Source organism: Hirundo rustica, chromosome 1 (assembly GCF_015227805.2).
Source record: "Hirundo rustica isolate bHirRus1 chromosome 1, bHirRus1.pri.v3, whole genome shotgun sequence".
Lineage (NCBI taxonomy): Eukaryota > Metazoa > Chordata > Aves > Passeriformes > Hirundinidae > Hirundo > Hirundo rustica.
In genome coordinates this window covers 47,675,850-47,700,879 of record NC_053450.1, presented here as the reverse complement: position 1 = coordinate 47,700,879, position 25,030 = coordinate 47,675,850, and the positions used below count along the sequence as shown (strand labels likewise).

At 39.9% G+C, this 25,030-nt stretch overlaps 2 protein-coding genes across 2 annotated transcripts in view; both read left to right on the top strand.

Annotated features, from left to right (window-relative positions):
- Positions 1-928: 928 nt before the first annotated feature.
- On the top strand, positions 929-11,823 carry RIOK3 (RIO kinase 3). Its single transcript, XM_040077510.2, has 13 exons — positions 929-1,152; positions 1,903-2,024; positions 2,843-2,988; positions 3,117-3,221; positions 3,772-3,881; positions 4,599-4,742; positions 5,621-5,748; positions 6,646-6,831; positions 7,297-7,456; positions 8,454-8,534; positions 8,625-8,714; positions 9,009-9,116; positions 10,213-11,823. Exons 1-13 carry the CDS (start codon positions 967-969, stop codon positions 10,312-10,314), a joined length of 1,668 nt encoding a protein of 555 aa, XP_039933444.1. The 5' UTR covers positions 929-966; the 3' UTR covers positions 10,315-11,823.
- Positions 11,824-13,706: 1,883 nt separating this feature from the next.
- RMC1 (regulator of MON1-CCZ1) overlaps positions 13,707-25,030 on the top strand; it is a 16,887-nt gene continuing 5,563 nt past the window's right edge. Inside the window, exons 1-9 of the mRNA XM_040077012.2 lie at positions 13,707-13,919; positions 16,543-16,619; positions 17,893-17,977; positions 18,340-18,396; positions 19,477-19,563; positions 20,758-20,898; positions 22,500-22,603; positions 23,081-23,170; positions 23,790-23,895. Coding sequence (XP_039932946.1) covers positions 13,707-13,919; positions 16,543-16,619; positions 17,893-17,977; positions 18,340-18,396; positions 19,477-19,563; positions 20,758-20,898; positions 22,500-22,603; positions 23,081-23,170; positions 23,790-23,895 — 960 coding nt within the window. The remainder of the gene's footprint in view (positions 13,920-16,542; positions 16,620-17,892; positions 17,978-18,339; positions 18,397-19,476; positions 19,564-20,757; positions 20,899-22,499; positions 22,604-23,080; positions 23,171-23,789; positions 23,896-25,030) is intronic.

The window sequence follows — 25,030 nt, the reverse complement described above, 5'->3', positions numbered from 1 at the left end:
CATTCTAGTCACAATACTATTTTGAGATACTAAATTGAGATGTAAAAGGCAGCAGGTCACATACAAAGTACTTAAATTTGTATTTATAGTACATAAACATAGTATTTACAGTATAGATACATTTGTATCTAAAGGATTTGAATCAAATTAATTTGTTTGCTTACGGTTTGATTAATTTGTTGTATTTTTATAGCTGTTCCCTCAGTAACTTCCTGAAAAACAAATACAAACTATTTCACTTCACAGAATCAATTTGGAAAAGACCTCTGAGATGGAGTCCAATCTATGACCAAACACCATGCTGACTAGACCATGGCACTGAGTGCCACATCCAGTCTTCCCTTAAACACCTTCAGGGACCGTGACTCCACCACCTCCCTGGGCAGCCTATTCCAGCGTCTAATCACCCTTTCTGGGAAGAAACTCTTCCTAATGTCCAAGCTAAACGTCCCCTGCCGCACCTATGTCCTCTGGTCCTGTCGCTTGTTGCCTGGGACAAGAGGTCGATCCCCAACTGGGTACAGCATCCTTTTAGGGGCTTGTAGAGAGCGATAAGGTCACCCCTGAGACTGCTTTTCTCCAGGCTGAACACCCCCAGCCTCTCAGCCCCTCCTCATGGGACATGCGCTCCAGACTCTCCACCAGTTCCGTATCCCTTCTCTGGACTCCATTTCATCCATTTGTTTTGCCGCTGCCTTACTGTTCGGTTTATTGGTGTTTTTTTCCCTCCCACCGTTCCCTTGGTTACTTCCCGAGATAAAAACAAACGCCAGCTATTTGATTTCTGCCTTTGCCGTTACCGCCAGCCCAGCGCAGCCCGGCGCTGCCCCTCAGCCCCCGGGCAGGGAGGCCGGGCGGGGGTTCCACTGCCTAGCCCCACAAGCGGCCCCGGCAGGCTCCGCACGCCGCCGGCGAGGCCGCTGCCGCCCCGGTGACATCACCGGAAAGGCGGGTCACCCGCGGCCAATGGGCCGCCTGACGGCCGCGGAGAACCGGGGAGAACCCGGAAGGTTTCGCAGTCGGAGCGTTGCTGCCCCGCGGAGAGACCCAGCTCCTGCCGCCCTTCCGCCCGCCCCTGCGTGCCTGATGGACTCGGTGGGAGTCGCCCCCGCCGCGCCCGAATCCGGGCCGGGCCCCGCCTGGCAGAGCAAGGTGAGCGCTGTGCCGGCACCGCGGGGCCGCTCTCCGGGCTCCGCGGAGGTGAGCGAGCCGGAGAAGGACCGAGGCCGTGAAAAGGGCGCTGTGGGGAGGTGCCAGCACCACCAGGGTCACGGGCCCTCGGCAGAGCGACCCGAGCGTGGTTTGCGGCTACCGGCAATTATCTCCTTGGCGATGAGAGCTGTTGTGACCGCCTGATAAGTGAGGTGCTTCCCTCCGAGGCAGCTGGAGCTGAGCGAGCTCGGTTATGCCGGCTGTAGGCAGCGAGTCCCAGCTTGCCTGGATTTGTTGTTGCCCAGTCCCCGCCTCCCCGAGCGAGGTGTGTGTGTCCCTCTGCGGTTTTGAGGGCATGTTTTACCATGGCTGACCTTTCAGGGCTCTAGAAGCGAGGGAGGAAGCTGTGCGTAAGCCATTGCTGTTGGGTTTATTCCAAGAGAAGTTTTACGTAGGTTGTATGTCTGCTTGTATGCAAACCTCCTGGGAAGGCTTCACCCCTGTCTCCAGAGGATAGCGACACTGACAAACTGACTTCCTTTATTAGTAAGCGACAATCAACAATTTTTCAATCCCAGTTCTCCCTATTGAGTTTATGAAACTACTCTTTGAGAAGTTCCCCGAGTATCTGTAGAAAAGCCCTTACAAGATTACACGAAGTCATTTTGGAGCCAGCGATAGCCAGTTATCCTGATTATTGTGTTGCCACTGCGCAAGTATTGCTGACTTGAATAAAATGTTTACTTACAGTGTCCGTGGGGAGCCCCTAGCACAACATCAATGTCATGTTCTCTTGCTGATGTAATGAGTGAACAGCTGGCAAAAGAATTGCAGCTAGAAGAAGAAAATGCTGCTTTTCCTGAAGTGGTTGCGTAAGTTTTAAGTCCTGGATTAGTGATCTCCATAGTTGTGATGCCATCTTCTCTCTCTTGTGCATTTTCTTACAATGTGCTCAGTGCACAGCAACATAGTAAATGATTTGCCTGTTGCCCCATACTCTGCTTCTTCAGATCTTCAGCAAAGATGGCTTCCCCAGCTAAAAGTCTTCCTTACATTCTCCTCTCTATTGCTCTTCCTTCCTTATTGAGGTTTTCTTTGCATTTTCTGGGGGTGTTAACACAGTCTGTAAGCTATATTCAGAGAAATGTCAGAAATGTTTTTTTCTACCCTTTTAGGAACTCTTGTCAACAGTGTACAATGTTATTTTGAGAACTATCAGGTATATCAACTGTATCGTCCCACTACTTGAAAGCTCTAAACAAAGACCAAGAGCTTAGTAGTTCTAAAATTGTACAAATATTGACTGTCTTTCCTGTGAAGCAGAACAAAGCAACACTGTTTGGGATGTTTTAACCATATAAATAAGTATACACATGCATACACCTGTATGCCTCCTTTTTTTTCCTGAAGGACATCTTAAAAATAGAGCTTAATGCTTCTTGCAGAATGGTAAACAAGCAAAAGTTTAAGTAAAATTTGCATCGTAAATGAGTGGCAAAGAGAAATGAAGTCATGATCTATTAATATTGAGTGTTGGCTTGGAGAGGAGGCAGACAGCTGAGATCCATTCCTTTCTGTGCAGCTCTGGCTGAAGTCTGTTGTATGGAGTGGGAAAGTAGGATAAAGCAGCATTTCTGCTTAGATTGCTGTGTTTAATTTTTTTAAAAATTCCTGTTTCTATCTTATGTAGTGCTGCTGAAGGACCATTCATTACAGGAGAAAATATTGACACTTCTAGTGATCTAATGCTAGCTCAGATGCTGCAGATGGAATTTGACAGGGAATACGATGCACAGCTTCGGCGTGAAGAGAAGAAGATCAATGGAGATAGCAAAGGTACCTTCATCAGAAGGAATATTTTTGCTTTAGAGCTATTCTTGGCACGTATCTTAAATTGGCAGAGCTGTGAGAAACTAGCAAATCCCTGATAATCACATACATGCTTATTTGTTTTGTTTCTCAAGTCTCCATATCCTTTGAAAATTATCGGAAGGTGCATCCCTATGACAGTGACAGCTCAGAGGATGAGGTTGATTGGCAGGACACCCGTCATGATCCATACAGAGCAGGTATGTGACAGCTTTGAACAATACAATTTCTTCAGCCAGTAGACCTGAGAATATGACAGAGATAAATTAGGTCTTGTTTTAATGTAAGGAGAGACACCAGCTGCTTTTAAAATCAGATAACCTCAATGGGACGTGTCAGCAGGAGGTTGGGTGGGTAACTTCAGGCTTCTGTCTGCCAATATATTGGCTTCGTTGGCTAAATCTGGCAAAATAACCAGTGTACATGGGAAATATTGTAGGATGTGCTTATCTCTCGTCTATGTTTGGTTGATATAGTTACATATCATCTGCACATGATACTGAATACTCCTGTCATAGCATGCCAGAAACGTGTCTGACACCCCAGAGAAGACAGAGAAGTTGTAGCATAGCCAAGGAAGCTGTCATGCTTAGTATAAGAGAAGACTGAATTAAGATCATACAATTGAAGTCACTTGCTCTGTTCCATAAATAAAATTATGTTACTTTTGTGGATATTGTGGGACTTCTGTGAGCATTGGTTATGTTTGTTTAGTTGTAAAGTTTGGTTTGTTTTTCTCACTGCTTGCAGACAAACCTACTACTACACCAAGAAGGGGTTTTATAGGAAAAGGAAAGGACATTACTACGAAACATGATGAAGTGGTATGTGGAAGAAAAAACACGGCTCGCATGGAAAATGTAAGTGAAAATTTAGGAAAGCTTATTTTGTGTGTAAAACTGGAATGCTGCAATTCAGCCAAAGAACTAATGCTTGTCCACCAGTGCTGCTGGGTAGGGTGCTGACTTTTATTTTTTCCCTGTTGAATGAAAGCAATGCAGTCTTTGCTTTATTGGTTATTTATTGGCAGTTTGAGTTTTGTGGGTTTTCTGTTTAATAATAGTTTGTTATTGAGCAATTCAAGAATTTGCGCAGAACAGTTTTGGCAAAACAAAACTACCAGCAAGTTTGGCACATGAGCAAATAAAATACAAAAGCTATTTTTGAAAAGCACAGATGTTGTGTAATCTTTCCTCTAACTAATTTTGTCTGATAAGCCAAGTAACTTATTTTCAGTCAAGTGTCTGACTTACAGCTTTTCAGTCTGTTTATCTGTTGTACATACCTTTCATTTTTTTAAGGTAACTGGTGCAACTCCTGTAAATAAGGAAATGCTGCAAGTGCTATTTTTGCAGGGTGTTGGGTAATCTCATATCAATTTGGGCAGAACTTTGAGTTCTGAGTTTAAAGCAGTGCGTTTTTTTATCACAGTGACAACATTGCACAAAGTGGATTTCACATAGGTCCAAATCTATCCTGAGTTTTTCCATTTCAGAATGAGAATTTTCTGTTGTTTTCTGCCAGCTTTTGGCATCTGCTAGTAACAATGCTTAAATTCATATTATTTCTGCTTGTAGTTTGCACCTGAGTTCCAAGTTGGGGATGGAATTGGGATGGACTTAAAGCTGTCAAATCAAGTCTTCAATGCCTTAAAACAGCATGCATACTCTGAGGAACGTCGAAGTGCAAGGCTCCACGAGAAGAAGGAGCACTCCACTGCTGTATGTTTTTAATAAAATCTATCTACTCCTTATCTTGTGTAATAGCTAAACACTGCTGGGTGACTTCTTGCAACATTCCATTTTTAGTAAAACAGCTAAGCAACATTATGTTAACATTGCTGAAGGAAATGATATCAGCCAGCTCCTGCTAGAAAAAGGCTCGCTCTTTGAGCTGCATTACTGTGAGAGCCATGTCGAAGTAAGGGCAAGCAGCTACTGTTTTCTTCTCATTGTCTTTCTAAACTTGTCTCTGGATCAGCTGTGATGAATAAACTGCCTGGAAGTTATTTATAGAAACATCTAGAGGACTAATCTTCTGCAGTTGAACCATATGGCTCCAAATACCTGTCTTCATAACAAGTTTCAGGAAGATGAGGTGACCACCTGACCTAATAATTTAAGAATTTACTTGATAGACTGTATGGATGAGTTTGGAGTAGGGCCTCTGGTAATTCCTGATGTGGACTTCTTCAAATTTGGGTGTTTTGCTTTGCTTTATTGCTACTAATATCAAAGAAATATAATACTTGGGATATTGTGATTCATTATTTGTAAAGATTTCTTGAAAACACTGTAGAAAGTGCTGTTGGAGCCACAGGCTATATGTGCAATTAGTAAAATACTCTATGTGCTGCATAGCTGATGGCAAACTAAGAGTATTAAATCATTAAATCAGTCTTGGGGCAGATTTGCTTTGCTTCAGATGTTTATTTTGGTTTGGCTTTTTTTTCCTCCCCTCTGTCAGTTGAGAGAAATTTTATTAATACGTTATTCTTTCCACTTAGTTGAATTCTTGTGGTATATAAATATTCTAAACTCATAGTAAAAGAAAGAATTGTTTTATTGAATTGAGTATTCATTCTGTTTATCTCCTGTAGGAGAAAGCAGTGGATCCTAAAACACGTTTACTTCTGTACAAAATGGTCAATTCTGGGATGCTGGAGACCATCACAGGCTGCATCAGCACAGGAAAAGAATCTGTTGTTTTTCATGCCTATGGAGGAAAGTGAGTATATTGTTTGTTACGGCTGTTAGCTTTAAGTACGAGAGATGATTTAAAAAGCAGAAAATACAAAAATATTTAAACATCTGCACCTTTTTTATTTCTGAGACTTAAAGGCTGTATTCATGTATATGCAGATAATAATAAAATCTGAAAACCAAATGATACCAACCATAAAGTAAAACAATCCCCACTTTCCTCCTTGGAGGCTATTAATGAATGAGGACAAATCCATCATGCCTTTCTGTGGAAAAATATGTACTCCTTTTATAAAAAAGAAATCTTGAGATTTTTGAAGAAACTTTCCACTGGCCTGCCCCAGACCACAGAACTGTTGTGAGGATCTTGGGCTACCTGAGGGTTGTCTTTCCATAGAGATTGCTGTATTATCAGCTCTGTATTTGCAGCTCAGTGGAGGTCTCTTTGTTACTTTCAGATTATTTTGAGAATAGTGTTGGGATGCTGCTCAATTCTTGAATCCTTCCTGCCTTACTGGAAGGATTAGAGTGCATTTTGGTGACTGCATTGTGTTTAACTGACATTAAACCAGTGATGTTTGAGAAAGAACTGATAAAATTCAAATACAGCTAATGTGTTTAGAGATGTCAAGAGAGAAAGTTGGAGTTGGGGAGAAAAGATGTGCCTTAACAAATCTGGAGAGGTAACCTATTTGATAAACAACTTATAATCAAAATGCCAAAACCCAAACATTCATATGTAAGTTTAATCATAGAATTATTATAAACTTGAGTTGGCTTCTAAATGTGATAGAAAACTAGATCCTCTCTTATATTAAAAATTGCTGTATGTTGCAATGTATAAACCCCCCAAACCCATGCATTAGCTTGTAAATATGTGAATAGTTAATTTTGTTACATATTTATCTTTTTCCATGAGCAGTGCAACTGAAGATAAAGTGATTCCTTCAGAATGTGCCATCAAAGTGTTTAAAACAACTCTCAATGAATTCAAGAACCGTGACAAATACATTAAGGATGACTACAGATTTAAAGACCGCTTCAGTAAATTGAATCCACGAAAAATTATCCGTATGTGGGCTGAGAAAGAAATGCATAACTTAACAAGGTAAAGAAAGAAAAAGGAAGTGAAGTTGCCAAATTCCTGTCAGTTTCCTATTCTCTGTTTAAGGAAGATACCCTATGTCTGGGTATTTGACTTTTAGGCCAGAATAATACACAACCTGGCACAGATTGAATAAGTCTCTATTTTTTTACAATTTAATAAGCTATCTGCATCCTCAGTAATTTTGCAGCAGAATTTACAGGTTCATGAAATTAACAGGTTCTAGTTGTACAAGTGATTAGTATTCAGTGAGCATTTTTAGATTCACTTATAACTTCAGAATCTGAATTTTCCTGTGTAATATATATAATTATTTAATTTTCAGTTCTCTCAAAGACTTTGTTTACTCTGGATCAAGTTTCCTACACCGCTCTCAGATTGCAAATGAGATAGCAAGAACTAGAACTTCGGGGACTTTGAAGCTTTTGTTCTGTTTTTCTTAATCACTATCTATTTTCTGATCCACAGAATGCAAAATGCAGGAATTCCTTGTCCTCAAGTGGTTATCCTTAAGAAACACGTCTTGGTTATGTCTTTCATTGGCCAGGATCAAGTCCCAGCTCCTAAACTGAAGGATGTAACACTTAGTAGTGAAGATATGAAAAAGGCCTACTATCAGATTCTTAATGTAAGATGATGCTGATTCCTCTTCCAATTCTGGGTTTTATTTTCTTTTAAGGGAATAACTGTAAGAACAAATGAGCGCTCATTTACTTTTCAGGATGCTTACATAATTTTCAAGATCCAAAGTCCAAAGTCTTACTTTGCTGCTGTTTAATGTGTGACTTAAAATCAATAAGAAATTATGCACTGAAAAAAAAAAAAAAATTAAATTTAATCTTAAGCTGAATTGAAAACAGACTGGAATTTGATGACAAACAGATGTTTCGCAGCAGAATTGTGAGCAAGTAGTCCCTCTTTTATAGAAGCAGTATGTGGTTTAGAAAATCCTCTGAAGGCTTTCTGGGCTTACCAAACACTTAATTTACAATGCTTAAGCACTCTCCCTTTTGAATGGCCTGCCCCCTTTTCAGCAACCCTTGAAACTGGAGAGTGAATGAGAATATTGCATGGTGGATGCTTTAATTTCCTATTATCTCTTAGTTCAAACACACACCTGCTAACTGTCCACTCAGTGTTACATTATTAAAAAACCCAACCAGGCAACCAGCCCCACAGCCTGGTAACAGGAATGGTCTGGGTCTCAAATGAGACCAGTGAGCAGCACAGATGTGTTGTGTATTGAATTTGTGTACTGGTTAGGATTCAGTCTCTACAACTTTGAGACTTCCTTCCTGTGTGAAAGGAGTGAAAATGACATGTATTTAGGGAACATGCTTATCTGTCTCCTGCACTTGGACTGCTTGGCAGAGCTGACTTGAGTTTACCAGAGCAGCTCTTCTGACTTTGCCAAAGCTAAGCTCAGTGATAAAAAGCTTAGTTTGCTGGCAGTTTGCCAAAACTGCAATTCCCTGAATGGAAGTGTATTGAAGACTGGGAAAAAATTATGTAAATTATGTGAGTGATTAAGGAAAGGTGGGGTTGTTTTGGCTTTTTTTATAGTCGTGCTAGCAATGTTTATTTGGAGCATTGCACACTTCCTTCTTTAATTTGGTTCTTTGCAGATGATGCAGCAGTTGTATAGGGAGTGCAACCTGGTCCATGCAGATCTGAGTGAATACAACATGCTTTGGCATGATGGGAAGGTGAGTTTGTTCTTAATTTGGGGGAGAAAAGTATTTCATCTACTGTGAAATACTAATACAAAGTGAATTGCTATTTCTCTGTAACTACAGGTCTGGCTCATTGATGTCAGTCAGTCTGTGGAACCAACCCATCCTCATGGACTTGAGTTTTTGTTCAGAGACTGTAGGAATGTTTCACAGGTAGGACCTCTTTGACAATCTTCTCTTATGCTGCATGTTTTCTAAGATACAACATATCCGAGATATGTAGAAGATTCCTCTTGCACATTTTCCATGCTGATAGTGTCCTTCTTTGAAAGCGAAGAAAATGTAAAATTACCCCACTAGAACTTAAAACTTCTTTCGGTTGTGTTTATCTGTGGGTCAACAAAAACAAAAATGTAATTTTGGGTAAATGTAACAACTGGGGGAAGTCAAAGGAATATTTTGTTCTCTGTAGTAAAGTGTTTAATGTGTGCTTTTTATATTGACTAGTTCTTCCAGAAAGGAGGCGTGGCAGAAGCACTTAATGAGCGTGAACTCTTCAACGCTGTCTCAGGTTTAAATATTACAGCTGACAATGAAGTAGACTTCCAAGCAGAGGTACAGCTTTCTCTGTCTAACAATTTTAATTTTGTTAGCTATGGTAACTATTATAATACCTTAACTTCCCACATTTAGTTTGCGTGATTGCTGTAAGCAAAATTTCAGCAGTCATTCTGCGTCTCTTTTTAAAACCTTGAGTATTTCAACCTAGTGCAAATGTTTACAGAAACTCAGATTGACAGACCTCTCCACCCCCCTTCCTGATCCCCCTGCTCTCAAGCAGAAAAGACTTCATGTTGAATATAGTTGCTTTATTCCAGCATTAAAGCAAATTTAGTGGTCTGTTTTAGTTTAAAAGCTGTTGTCTTGCCTTACATACATTAAAGGCTGTATAGCAAAAGGAAAGTTGGGTTAAAAATAATTGTTCTACCACTTATTTTTCATAGTCTATTTTTCATGGTTTAGATGTTAACTTATTTGAATTTAAAGTTTAGGCTAGCATTTTTAATCTTGAAGCTTAAAATCATGCTAATGTAAATACGCAATCTTAGGAATCTTTGGTCACTGTTGGCTTTTAATTTTCAACGTTTGGCTGTAACTCCTCAGGACCTGTGTCCTGATATCAGATTTAAAAAAAACAAGTTGTCAAACGTTCCATATTTTCTAATTAAAGTAAGGGCAGTGTGGCAATTCTACTCTCCCTAATTGCTAATGACATTGCAGGTTTGTGTTAGTCAGCATGGAGTAGGTGGGAGCTGGAAATTAGGTGACTCCTAGGGCAGATGGTCAACGTAAGAAAGAGGTAAAGGGAGCACAGTATCACAGTTCCACAATCTCTGTGTCAGTGGAGAAAGTCACACTTCTGTACTTTGAAGAATACAGCTGAAATCTTGAGATCATCTAGTCCTCCCTGCGACCTGTGCATTTCAGTTATGTAGCTTCAAACTGTAAAGGAGTGCTGCTCATTTTAGTAACTTGTTGAGAACAGATGTTTCACAGTGTATTTGAGCTGTTACATGTGACTGAATCTTTGAAATAGCAGCATTTTACATACGTGCTCTAGCCTCAAATCTACTTTTTAATGCTGTTCAGAAACATTCTGCTGCTGGCATGGTTTTATGATTTCAGCACGGTTTTATTTTTGCCTCTCTAGATTGAAGCTTTGGAGAAGATGAATGAAGATCACGTGCAGAATCATGGAAAGAAACTGTCAACGTTTTCCAGTGATGGAGACCCACCTATATATGATGAATAGCACTGAGTTTATAGCAGCTGATGAAACAAAACACAAATTTACTGCTTCTAACTATGTTGGTGCAGTGATAAATGTCAACTGCCAACGGCAAGAGAGTGGTTGGCTGGGAATACCAAAATGGAAAACACAGCAAGCATATGGTGATGCCTCAGTGGTTTGCTTTTTTTTAACTTGTCCCACACATCAGGCTGGCACTGTGAGAATGGACTGTCACTACCACTTTTAACAGACTGACAACTTCACCAATTGCCCAGTTGCTTAGACTAATGTAGCTCAGATGGTCATATTTTGCATGATTCGGAGCTTACATATCTTTTAGTTTAAAAGAAAAAAAAAATCATCTATATTGTCCAATATTGTCCATCTATATTGTATTTAGTGGGAAAGCCCACTTAGAAGAGTCCCTTTTTTTTTTTTTTCCTAATGCAACTTGAAAAATTAATTAAACATTGTGTATGGACACAATGTCTTTCATGCATCTTCACCAAGGGCAAAATGAAAAGGCAAACTCTGCACTGCAATCATATGAAAATGTTAATTTAGCAAAGTAATATATTTATAAATGCAAAAGTCTGGACTTCTGCATTTGCAGTACAGGGAATGCGGCTCTAATTATCTCTGTAAATACTGTTGGGTATTACATGGGAAACAGATTTGACTCCAACCAGTAGAGGACTTCCTTGGTGACTTGTCAGGAAATCATGAGTCAACAATGTATAATAAAGAGTTCAGGTAGCTTCACTCTTAATACACTAATGGTTCCAGAACTTGGTGCAAGCCAAAAATAAAACTATAATAATGCTGTCTCTACCCAGGATATCAGTTTGGAGCATCAAATGTTCTTGCCCTAAAGATAATCCTAGACAAATCTGAGTATTCTTTTTGCACCTGTAAGCAAAGCAAGCTTTCTTTAAAAATAATGATGACTGATACTGGTTTCCACAGTCTATTCTTAATGTCAGTCTCTTTTTTTTTTTTTTTTTTTAAAATCTACTGATGTTTCTCTACAAAAAAAAAAAAAAAAAGTACATTTAAAGATGACTTGATGTGGTGGGATAGTTTGGAATTAAGGAACTCTAATCAACTTCTTTTTAACTGATTTCTGGTTTCTAGTTTCTGATGCTGCTCTTTATCAAGCAGAATATAGTGATGCTACAGGTGACCTTCTCACAGTGTGCTGTGAAAGTGACTTTTTAATCTCATTTTATTGGAAAACTGGTGGTGAAGTAAAATCTGAACATCTTGTGGTGGTATTCTTGCATGGTTCTTTGCATCACAGAGGCCTTCCTTGATCTTCGGTGCTTCATTAGAGCATTCCTAGGGTAGGACTACACCAATTCCTTACAACAATACAAAAATGACTGGGTGGGTGGGTTACATGAACAATAAACAACCTAGGTTTTGCCAGTTTCATCTCAATACTTGGATCCTCTTCCTTTTTCTAAATCAGACAAGTATCTTGCATTTACCCCTTATTTTTGAAATAAAGGAACTTGTATCTTTTGGATACTTAAGTCTGTTCCAAATTTCTCAGTGAAACAGTTTCCCAAAATACTAGACTAGGTACTGCAAGGGCTGTGCTAACCTCTTCAGGAAGGCTACAAGCTGCTGTTGTCAAAGATAGCCAGATCTCCTTCAGATGAGAAGGCTTTAAAAAAAAAAAAAGGATAGTCCTATTCTTGGCTTATAACTAGTTTTAATATTCTTAACATTTCTTAGGGGGAAAAAAAATCTCAGAACAGTTGCTAATACCTTAAAATAATCTTACATCAAGAAGATTCTGATTGCTACAGCTATCTGCATCTAGTGAGAGGAAGAAGGCAGAAATAACAGGAAATGAGGGGAAGGTGTTTTTTGAGCTACTTTTTGAAATAGGCCCCTGCTTGTATCTCTGCTTCGACCAAAGCCTCAGTTGTTACGGTCATTTTTAATTTCTTGCTGAAATCTGTCTAGCACAGGCTTAAAAAAACAAACTCCCCAAATAAATGAAGCAATTTTCCTTGAATCTAATTTAAAGCTACTGGTCCCAAATATATATTATATACGATATATATTTTTATGTATCTATTTATATATATTTATATCTATTTATACAATATATTTTTATATAATATACTATATAATATATATTTTGTTTATATATTTTTTTCACTTCCAGTGGTAAAATTGGCTCAGGAATTTGCTTTGAGATGTTAAGATACCTGGGCATGTTTTCAAGTAGTTGAAAACAAGAATTTTCTAAAATAAGCATTTTCCTGGACTCTTTTGAAATAAAAGGTTCCAGGATTATTATTGGGCAAATTGAATCTGAGTTTTTATACTGGCCATTAAGATTTATTTCAAGTTTTATTTACTTGTCTGCTGCTTTCCCCTCAAAGATACCTCAGTTTCTACTGCAATTGTAGGAAGTCCATGCTGTTTTTTAGAGAAGTAGGAGAAGGGTAAGTATCAGTAGAATTTCTTAAATTTTCACCCTGCATTAACTAAACTTCTGGATAACAAGCAATAAATTCTGTTACTCTGTAAAAATTATAAAGGTACTTTATTTAGCCAGCACATCAACAAAAAAAATCCCATTGCTGTTTTGTTGTCCAAACTAAAATACATGCTCAGCATGAATGCTTAGCACCAAGCCAGACTTTGACTTCAATAATGCTTTATTAATATTTTTCCTGAACTATTTTACAACAAGCCACTAAAAAGCAGTTTCCTGCTGAGGAACAGGATCAATAGTGACAGTGATGATGCAGTAATTGTAGACAAATAAAGGCAGATCTTGGAAGTGGTTGTTTCCTTATTTTTCTCCACATAAAAGTTTTGGGGTTTTTTTTGGTTGGTTGGTTTTAAAAACACTATAAAAGATTTGGCCAAAAGCCCCATCCTGCTGCTGCGGCCTCCACACTTGGTTAAAGACTGGCTTTGCTTGCCTAAACCATTTTAAAATCCACTACCTTTGCTTTTAAAAGCAGAATAAACCCTCCCAGCTAGAGCCGTGCCCTGATAAGTGACACTGGTTAAGAGTCAGAGCCTACCCTGGCACCTCAATTCCCTTATTTGCCTCCTCCAATATGTGCACTCCTAAATATTCGCAATATGGTCCCGCATTGTAACTCCGTGCTCATTCCACGCGGTTCTTTTTTACCGCCTTGCCAGCATTCACACCTTTCCCGAAGCAGAATTTGCAGCTTCCCAGGGTTCTGTTTTCATTCGTTAAGCTCAGCGATACCGATTATCCATCGGTGTCGAGAACCGCTGCCTACATCCCTGTTCCCGCTCTCCCCCGGCAGTCCCCGGTCCCCGTCCCGGCCGCGGCGCCTTTAAGGCGGGAGCGTGCCGCGTCACGCGCGGGGGAGTGTAAACAGGAAGCGGCCGCCGGGAGCGGGGGGTCGGCCATGGCCGCTGCCGGGGGCCGGGAGCCGCCCGCGCCCGCCGAGGACGAGGCGCTGGGAGCGGCGGGAGCAGCAGCAGCAGCAGCAGGAGGAGAAAGAGAAAGCGAGGGGCGAGCGGAGGGCGGCGGCTGCTACCTGGCGCTGTGCGCGCGGCCCGTACACTTCGAGAAGGCGAACCCCGTGAACTGCGTGTTCTTCGACGAGGCCAACAAGCAGGTGGGGGCGGCGGGGCCCTGCCGCGGGCCGGGGCTGCGCGGCCGGGCCTGTGCGCTCCGCCCGGCCCGCTGCTGCTCGCCCGCTTGGCTTTGGTTCCTTGCCCGGCTTTGGTTTCCTCCCGCCCCTCGGCTGCCGGGCGTGAGCCGGGTTGTTCCCCTTCGGGACCTGTCATCGTGCTGGAGGCGGTAGATTTTTTTTTTTTTTTCCTTTACCGATTTATTAGTTTGGATTTCGCCTGCGTTACTCTCACTGCCGTAAGGTCTTCCTGGAATTCGTCGGAGTCAGCACTTTTCCTTTCTGTTCCAAGTGTCCCCACATGACTGGCAAACTTTGTCACTTTGCTGTTAGCTTAATTTCCCTGACTCTTTCACACCCCTTTCAATTCCTGAAATTCAATATATTCATTAAAAAAAAAAAGAATAATTACAGCTTTCCTTGTGGCGCAGACCCAAGTGGCTGTTTCTTGGCTTTAGTGCTTTTAAGCAGGCTCTCCTTAATATCCTTATGGGCTCCTGAAAGTTCAGCTCAGTATGGCTAAAAGATCCAGGGGCTGTCGTGACGCTTATACAGATGTGGATACATTCCACTGCTTAATTCCTGTAACTGTCCTTCGACCTCGGCATTCACGGAGTCAGAACTTTGAAGCTTTCTTTCCCGTACAGCTGGCATGCATTGCCCTATGTGTGGACATGAGCAGTGTGTGTTTGGAGAGGGAGCAGTATTTCTGGGGTGTGTTTCTTGCTGTTGCACTCTGTTCACAATTATTACAGAGTCATTTAGGTTGGAAAAGGTCTGTCAGATCACTGAGTCCAACCATTCCCTGAACACCATCTTGTCAACTAGACCAGGGCACTGAATGCCACATCCAGTCTCTCCTAAAACACCTCCAGCCATAGTAACTCTACCACCTCCCTGGGCAGCCCATTCCAGTGTCTAATCACCCTTTCAGGGAAGAAATTTTTCCTCATGCCCAACCTAAACCTCTCCCAGTGTAGCTTAAGGCAATGTCTTCTGATTATGTCGCTGGTTGCCAGGAGAAGAGGCAGACCCCCAGCTGGCTACAGCCTTGTTTCAGGGAGTTGTAGGGAGCAATAAGGTCACCCCTGAGCCTCCTTTTCTCCAGCCTAAACAACCCCACTCCCACAGATGTTCCTTACAGAACTTGTACTTCAGACCCTTCCCTGGCTCTTGCTCTTCACTGGACACGCTCCAGCCCCTCAGGGTCCTTCCTGAACTGAAGGATCCAGAACTGAACACAGCACTCGAGGTGTGGCCTCACCAGTGCCGAGGACAAGGGGACAATCACTGCCCTGGCCGTGCTGGCCACACTGTTGATGACACAGGCCAGGATGCCGTTGGTTTCTTGGCCACCTGGGCACACACTGGCTCTTGTTCAGCTGCTGTCATCCAGCACCTCCAGGTCCTTTTCTACTGGGCAACTTCCCAGATATTTCTTCTTGTTAAGCATTATCTTTGAGGGCCAGCTGAAATACCCTATCAGGAGACACTGTATCATAGTGTGGATGTGATATAACTACGTAGAAACTGGTTGTTGAGAGCTCACTTGAAAGTCATATTTTCCAGTGTAAATTTATTTTTCAGTGTTTACTGGTTATCTAAAATAGTTTGATTTCCAGTGTGTCTCTGGAGTAATTCGTAACCAGCATTTCAATGACAGTTTCCCAGATGAGAGACTTGTCGGTGCAATCCACTCATCTTGCAGAGATTAAGAGAGCATTGCCTTAATTTTCTATCTCCATAATACTAAGAGTTAAACTGAGTATTTATTATTCTAGTAAGGCTGTGGACTTGCTTGCAGTTTATAATCTTGACATTATAAGATGTATTTCCTGCCCGAGCATGGCAGACTGGCAGCATGGCTGATATTACAGAACACTGTCCTTGTCACCCTGAGCCCTGATCTGTGTGTGCCTAGTGCTGCTGCGCTTAAAACAAGTACCAGTAAGGCATTTGCCTGACTTTCTTTTTCCAAGCTAGGTAAAGTTTGTAACAGCATGACTTTTTTGGTTAGTTTGTTTGTGTTTGTTTTTTTGTTATCTTATTCCAGCTCAATATATGTCATATATCTAGCAGGTTTTCTACACATATATGTGAAGTTGGGCTAAAGGACTTCTCAGTTGCTAGGGCATGTTGGCTGAAACTCCTTAGGTACATGAAAATCTCCAGCTTACTGTTTAATAATGTGCTCTGACAGGATCAAGCTTCTGGGTTGTTCAATTAGATCTCTTCCCAATCCCCAAGCTGAGTTCCTTTTTGTTTTATACAATGCCCTCCTGTCTTTGATACTTTTTCTAGTACATGACTTAGGAACATATAAAAGAAACAAAACCAAGATAAAGGCTTATAAAGACTTTTACTGATTTAACTTGCCCAGTAGTTAAGAATATGCCTACAAGACTGTTGCAGTACCCTGCAATCTGACAACTCTAAGTAAACTTGGAATTCCAGTTTGTCTCAATGTGAACTGGCAGATCTGCAGCACAAAAATTGTGTCTAGTAAAAAAAAAAAATTAAAAGGTAATATAAGAGGCTTATAGAAGAGGAAGCAGGTTAGGTTATGACTTTGAAGGAGTTAAATATATGTTCAAAACTTTTTTTGTAGGTTTTTGCTGTTCGATCTGGTGGAGCTACAGGAGTTGTTGTTAAAGGTTTGGAGGATAGAAATCCCATTTCCTTCAGGTAAGGCACCTTTATCTTGGGATAGAATGATGCAGTCTTCAAATTATGTGGTACTTATTCCTGATCCCCTGTAATTCAGGCCTAAAACTTACAAGTAGTTGTGATCATATTTCGATTTGTTCTTAGATACAGTTTTACAATTAAGAGGGTATGCTTTTCTCTCCCTATGGTCTTCTGGGTATGAAAGGTCATTAGGCTGTGGCTTCTTTTTTTAAAACAACAGTCTTTTATTAAAACACGTTATGCATGTGAGAGAGTGATTGATTCCTACAGCAGCAGTGACTTATCCAGGGATTCAGTTTAGAAAGTGATGTCTGTGATTCAAGCTCAATGTCCAAACCTAGATGTAGGTTTCTCATGTTGTGTTCCTTGTTTCGTCTGAATTGGCTTCTTCTGTGTTTTCCATTTCTTGTGTAAACATTTTTGCAGAATTTGCCAACAGTAAACTATTTTATATATTTTATATATGTCTCTGTTAAGAGTGACGGCTCTTTGTACTCTGCTATGCATATGTAAGGCAGTATTCCTTTATTCCATATCAATCCAAATGTGGATGAAGCAATTTGTAATCAAGATGTTTATTCTTGGATATTGCATAGGGTCTGTCCTGAAAGTTGCTGGTTTTTTTTTTTACTTCTTTATTTGATTACACTTGTCAGTCCTGAAGGAACTGAAAATACTTAGTAAACTTCTTGATGTTCCACTATTTTCATACTCGACTGTCTCTCTCTTTGGCCTGACTTAATAACATATGCTGGAGGAACTATATACCTTATTCGTGCCAATTGTACTGATGCTTGGTAAGAATATTTTTTTTAAATTTATTTTAATGGTCTGAAAACAGCCTCACTCTCCTTTTAACGTCAGAAGTTCTTGCAGAGACTGTGTCCTGGTGGGAAAGCAAGGAGGCTTGTGTCAACTAGCAGTAGTTCTGGAATTAATGGAGCAGATTGCAGGATGCTGGTGTCACAGAACTGAAGATGCAGGTTTGGATAGTCCCATAAGTCTTCCAGTTCAGTCCTAGGCCAACAGAGCTGAGCATTTGCAGTGATTTCGGGTACTAATTTGTGTGACCTTACCCATGATTCTGTAATTGATGTGTTCAGGACTTCTGAAGAGTGATCTGCCATTTTCTGTCAGTCTGGGTCTTGAATATATTAGTCAGGCAAGAGTAATAATCTGTATTCAAAAGTATTTGCATTACACTTTTTTTTTCTGTGTCATTGTCTTTTTTTAGATTATATTTCCATAACTTCTGTTTCTTTCTGTATAGGATGGAGGACAAAGGAGAAGTGAAGTGCATCAAATTTTCCTTGGGGAACAAAATCCTGGCTGTGCAGAGAACTTTGAAGAGTGTGGTAAGACACCTACACCCTGCAGCTAGGGAATTGGAGCTGGAAACCCTCTACTTCGAGAGTAAAATTCCTTGAGACAAATGTTCAAGAAGTCTGTTGGCTAACAACAGCTAGTGAAAATTCCTCCATCATCCTGAGAGGCTGGTCAGGCAGCATTGTTGTCTCGCTAGTATCATCATTTAAAGAAAGAGTGTCAGGGGGAACCGACTCTGGCAGGGGTAAGGTGGAACATAAGTCAAGTTTTTCTTCTGTATATATATCACATCCAAAACAATTTGATAAACCAATACCTATTCTTTGGTATTCATGTATGTATCTCGTCTGTGCTTCATAATTGCTAATACACTTAATGGATGTTTTTGCAGGATTTTTTGAACTTTATTCCAGATAGCCCTCAGCTAGAATATACACAGGAATGTAAGGTGAGTTGAATGTCCCAAGCTTACATGCTTAAGTGAAAATCTTATGTTAGTTAGGCTGGAGACTACAAGAGAACTAATTGAGGTACCTTTCAAAACACTAACATCGAGGAAATGAGATACATAGGTGCTACTATCTGTTGAAATTAAGTGAACAAACAGATGTTAACAATACAAAAAACCACTTCCCTGTCTTGTGAATGTAATTGTTTCCTAGAGGGAGCAGAAATGCTGAGGGAGCAACAAATGTCAGGGTTCGGTAATGAGAAGAGATGAAGTGCTGGTGGTACAGAAACAGTGGACAGTGGTTATATTAGTGCCAGATATGTTTATGTGGATGTTCTTTCCTAATGTCACTAATTAGTAATAGTAACCTATCAGTAGTTTTCATATTATGTTTGCTATATTTTAATAATCCTAATTTTTGATGATTATTTACTAGAAACTAGTACCATTGTCATTGTTTGGTATTTTCCAACTTTTAACTAAAACAAATTACATTTTTGGATAATAGAATGCTAAAGTAAATTTTTATACATCTGATTTGCACAGATTCTTTTATCCCTGTAGTCTTTAAAGCTGAAACACTGTCTGCTTCATTATTTAGGATTATGAGTTTAAGTTAAAAATTCTAGCAAAACCTTCATGGTAATGAAACTTCTGAGTGTAATAGTAGTAGATTATGAGTGAAGTCATGGCAAATTTTTCCACTTGATTTTAGTTTCTCTCAGCATCTCTTCCTGTTTTTCGTGTCAGGAACTGGTTGAATTGGCAATAGAGTTTGAAGCAGAGGAACTTAGTTTTATCTAGGTTGAAAAGAAAATTTGATTGTATAATAAACTTGTAAATCTTACAAGCTGCCAAAAATCCAGGCTGTACAGTAGTTGTGTTCATATGTAGTTTTGGAATGCTTTATAAAAGCAGTGGATGTTTGCTGGGTATCTGGTCTGCCAAAAGTATTAACTCCAGAGACTGGATACCTAAATTGCCTTTGGTCTCGTGTTCTTCATTTCGTAATATTAACTTACCTGAACAGTTAACTTTTCCAAGTAAAAGAGTGTTTGTTTGCTTGTTTGTTAAAAGACAAAGAATGCCAATATTCTAGGATTCTGCTGGACGAGTTCTACAGAAATTGTCTTCATCACAGATCAAGGAATTGAATTCTACCAGGTAATATAAATAACTCCTGTAGGACATGCTTAGAGATTTGAAAATTTAAATTTGCAGCAGCATATTTGCATTATTTTCTTGTCTCTGTAACTGGAAAGTGTACTGCTAAAAAAACAGTTTCTGCCCTTTGGTTTGCAGACTACAATTTTTAAAATAAGAAGAATGTATTTTCAGGACAGGGCAAATTTATCATTTACAGGTTTCAAGACTTTGTAAAAAGAAGTACTCAACTAAGCCTTGGGAACTCTAGATTAAGAGATTCTCTTGGCTTGCATGGAAATGAGTATTTAAATCTAATGTGGAATACCATTTCATGCAAAACAAATCAGCTCTGGGGAAGATGTGTAGATGCTCAAAAGGTGGAAAAGAACTAGTAGTTGACTAGCTAGTACCCTTCTGCAACTTGCAGTTTTCTCCTCTGTTGACCTCATTGAGTTCCTTTGTGTAATGTATAGTTTCCTTTGCATGTGTTCTTAAAGACGTCTGATGAATAAATAACCCTTTCTAACATTCATGAGGAGGGATATTTAAACACTTCCTAAAAAAAAAGTTATGCACTTCCCAATAGTTTCAACCCTGGAGCTAAAACACAGTGTTTCTCATAATTACTGTTACTAACAACTAGTACTAAAGAAAGTAACTGAAAAAGCAGCATTATTTTCTGCTGATTGAGGGGGAAAATATATATTTAGCACCTGAAAGGATTATGAATGTCAACCCTGCAGGTAAAAGGACTAAAGCAAATGAAGTGTCTTTTTAAAGGGAGGATATTTAGGCCCTTGAAATGAAGCGAGTTGATCTACATACTTAGTTCTCAAAATAAAAAAGATTAAGGAAGCTGGGGAGTGAAGGCAGCAAGAATATTGTAAGAATATCTTTTTAATAAAACTTCACTAGTTTTATCAAGCTAGGTATTTTCTCCACTGTGCACAGAACTTGCACCCGGACCTGGATGAGTGGGAAAACACAGCACATTTGAGTTCATTAGGATTTGATGTGTATTATTTCCTTAGCTACAGTAAAGTGGGGCCTCAGCTGTAATTGTCAGGTTTCTGACTTTTTTTTTTTAATTCTACCATGGCAAATGTCTTTACACTTAACTGCTTCTTGCTTAACATTCCTTGTTCCTGTTCATTACCATTTATGCTGTTGGAATCTTGGTGGTAATATAATGCTAATATTCTGTGTTTCCAGGTATTGCCAGAGAAACGAAGTTTAAAGCTTCTGAAGAATCAGAGTATTAATGTCAATTGGTACATGTATTGTCCAGAGAGCTCTGTTATCCTTCTTTCAACCACTGTCCTTGGCAATGTCCTGCAGCCATTCTATTTCAAGGTAAAGGGATATGTTCCAAACTTGTCATTTTCATTTTTTCCTGAACTGCTTCTTCATCCAAATATTCTGTTGCTTGAATTTCTACCAAGAGGCTCATGTGTTCACATCCTTGTATGGCAATAAGCAAATCTATAAGGTAGCTCCTGGATGATGGCTTGGAATTAGGAAATTCACTCTTTATTACGTGCTCTTTGGAAAGATGTGTGTCCAGACAAGGCTGGACAGTTGACCTTGAGAAAGCAAAATGAAAAATGGTGGTGATTAAATTTTTTACAACTTAAATGTCTTTAAAGATTTTTTTTTCACTTAAATATGTATTTATGATTTGCTTTCAATATGAACATTTACTCTTTGTAGTATGGTAAAGAAAACATAAGAGTCTTCCTCTTGTGATTATAATTACAACCTTCCGGATATGACTGGATGAAAAAAGAGATAAAGAAAGAAGGTAGCACTTAAGAAACAGCTGTTGTCCCGAGCCAGAGAGGGCTTTTTCTAGAGTAGTTACTTCTTTTGGTGTTCTTCCCTGTAGGTAACACTTTCTGTTACTGGGAAAATATTTTTCTTTTTATCTTGGAAAAAGTGTGTTGTGAAAACCAGAATCTGCTTTCAGTTAATGATGCAGTCAGGTGATTTTAAAAATGAGGAAAAGAACTACAGCGTTTGTCTTGCTCCTGAAAATGCATTAGGAAGATTTCTGTGGCAGTTTAAGGGAAGAGATTAAAAAGCATCTTATTCACATGGGTGTTCTGGTTTGTGTTAATCTTGTGTAGGGTCTGTCCTGCATCCTGAAATTATGTTCCCTTAGGTGGCTGGGAGGAACCTACGCCTTTCACGGTTTTCTTTTTAACAATTTAGGTTATGGTTCCTCCTCCTTCACATTTTGTGTCAAGTTGTAATTTTAAACTAAATAATTTTTATCTTGTGTTCAGAAGGTAATTTTTAAAGATCTCCTGAGAAAGGTCCTACACTACAGTAATACTTGAAAATAGAGATATTGCAAAGGAAGTAGTTCTGTAGTATTCAGACTTCACAGTCAAGAATTAATCTGTAAGAATAGGAAGTAAATTTCAGTGGAAGCTTTGGAAACTGAAAACTTGATTAACTATAAATTCCATAGAAAAAAGGAAGAGGAGAGCAGAAGCCTTAGGCAGGAGAAGGGATATGCTGTAAGTATAAGGCAGGAACTAAAGGAAATTGTGACTGGTAGGAGGCAGTGATATTTTCTCCTTCCCAGGAAGCAGTTATTTGAGTGTTGGAGCGTAGACTTCTCTGGAAGAGGGAAAAAAAGTTAAGAGAACTGCTGTTTGAGATATCCAGAGCAGTTGTACATGAGATTTGCATACAAATTTATCTTGACTGAATTAAAATAGAAATATTTTTGTAGCTGAAGTCATAAAAATCAGGACGATAAAGCTTCTGAAGTTACAGAAGTGCGTGTTAAGAATCACTTCGGGTTTTTTTTTTTAGGAAGGAAAGCACAACCCCCCTTCTTTTGGACAATGACCGCCCTTCGCCTGGCGGGGGCGCTGGTGATACAGCGGTCGGGCTCATCCCTTTCTGGTGCAGGTCGTGACAATTCTTGTTTTGCTGTTTAACAGGGTGGGACCATGTCAAAACTATCAAAATTTGAAATTGAGTTACCTGCAGCACCCAAGTCATCCAAGCTCAGCCTTTCTGAAAGAGATATTGCTATGGCTACAATGTAGGTATCTCACACATCAAGTCTTTCCCGGGAAGATGTCACCGTTTGGGAATGCTGGGAGAAGACAAGGATATAACAATGGTTGCACTTGTTTCTTGTTTTAGCAGTGCTGTTGCTTTAAAGCACTTCAGTTACTGCCTTGAACAAAGCCTCTAAACAACCCTTTGGGGCAAGCGGGGGAGAGGAAGGAAATAGAGAAGTCTTACACGAAATTGTTCTGGATTACAGCAGAAGTTTGGAGAATGTTTCCTTCTTTTAGTTGATATTTTGTTAGAGGAATCGTTCACAGATGCCTAACTTGCATGAGTCTAGGCCATGCATTGTGATTACCAAGTACTGTTTATTCTTTTACTTTCAATTAAATAATTACCCAATTTAGGTAGTCTCATCTCTTCTTTTAGGATAAAATGTTTGACTCGGAAGAGACTGGTAGAGCTCTTAATTGAAAATAATGCTTTAATCTTGTTGTCTTATTAGATACGGGCAGCTTTATGTTCTCTATTTGAGGCATCACTCAAGGACTTCCAACAGTACAGGAGCAGAAGTAGTGCTCTATCACTTACCCAGGTAAGAGCAGAATAAAGAACTGTGTCAGTGTTGTGGTTTAACCCCAACTGGCAACTAAGTACCACCTGCTGCTCCCCCAAACCCCTCGTGGGAGGGGCAGGAGGTAAAAAAGGTAAAACTCATAGGTTGAGATAAGAACAGTTTAACAAATGAAGTGAAGTAAAAACTAGTAGTAGTAATGAAAAGTGCATGGAGAAGGGAATAAAACCCCTGCAAAGTAAGTGACACAATAACAACTGGTCACCGCCCAGCCTGTCCCAAGCACTGATCTGTGCCTCCTGGCCAACTTCCCCCATTTTATCTACCAAGGATGATGTCCTGGGGTATGGAATATCCCTTTGGCCAGTTCAGGTCTGCTGTCCTGGCCCAGCTTCTTGCACACCTGCTTGCTGGCAGAGCATGGGAAACCAAAAAGTCCTTGACTTAGAGTAAACACTGTTTAGCAACAATTAAAACATTGGTGTCTTATCAGTGTTATTCTCATACTAAATCCAAAATACAGCACTGTACCAGTTCCTAGGAAGAAAATAAATGGGGTCCCAGCACAACCAGGACAAGAAGACATCTTTTATAGTCTAAACAGGCTTGTTGACCAGTTCTCATTTCTTTGTTTCCACAGAGAGGGCTCCTGTAAGAAATCACATATTTTAAAGCTGAACAGAACTGGGAAGTTTGCACTGAATGTAGTGGATAACTTGGTGGTAGTACATCATCAGGATACTGAGGTCTGATTTATTTATATTGTGTTGTGCCGTAACTTTGAGAAGTTAGAGGCAGGTTTTAATAACCTAGTAATTTAATTTAGAATTTATTTTCCTTGGCGTAGCTTAGCCAAAAGTCAGAGTATTTGCAGGAACAAAACCATAACACTGTAAGAGATATAAGAGATTCAAATTTATCCTTTTATCCTGGTGGGCTAACATATAATCAGGGCTGCTGGTAATGCCTGCTTTTTTCTTACACTGTTCCTGCTTCTTGTCAGTTTCTTATGATGCTTTGCTGCTGCACTGGGTAGGCTTTTAAGGCATTATACAAAGAGGTAGAGTTAAATTTGATACTAAATTATCAATCCTGGGAAACTTACCGTATCACAAACATTTGAATGATAGTGTTTCTGTGACACAAACTTTTGCTCCTTTGGTATGAAGGCCTGGCTCTCTAAAAACTTGTATGAACACAAACCTTCTTGTGCATCTGGTAGCATAGGTAAAACTTCTTGTCTGTAGTCCCAGCAGTAAGGCTTGGTCAGTGGTTAAGCTAAAGGGGTACTTTGCTCTTAACTTAGGAAAAGGCTTGGATTTCTTGTATTATCTTCTCTTGGATAACTTCAAGAACTGGGGCACTTTACCTCCTTAGGAGGATTAGTTGATGTTTCAGTTATATTTCATGTTAATTCTACTCATTAGCATTTAACCCAGAGCACTTCCTCCCCAGTGTTTTAGTCAAGCTATAAACATGGCTATAGAAACCCAGAAAACATTACTCACTCTGCCTTTGGGAGACACCAGTAATTGAAGTTTCACTGGCACTGAAAGCAAAGCTGCTTTCCCTAGTGGTCCATCCTAGGTAGAAATGTTAGTGACTAGAGTGAAACAAGACTGAATAGTAGAAGTATGAGGATAGCAGAGGAAGACAGACAATTCTCCTCAGAGTTTCTATCATCTTTAAATATGCAGTGGCAAAGTCATGTGTTGTGCAAGAAAGATTGAGCGAGACTTTTTTCTAGGTCATGTAGTGACAGTTCTAGGGGCAATGGTTTTAGACCAAAGGGAGATGGATATAGATATAGATGGGATGCAGCTTTTTACAGTGAGATTGGTGAAACCCTGGGACAGGATGCCCCATCCCTGAAAGAGTTCA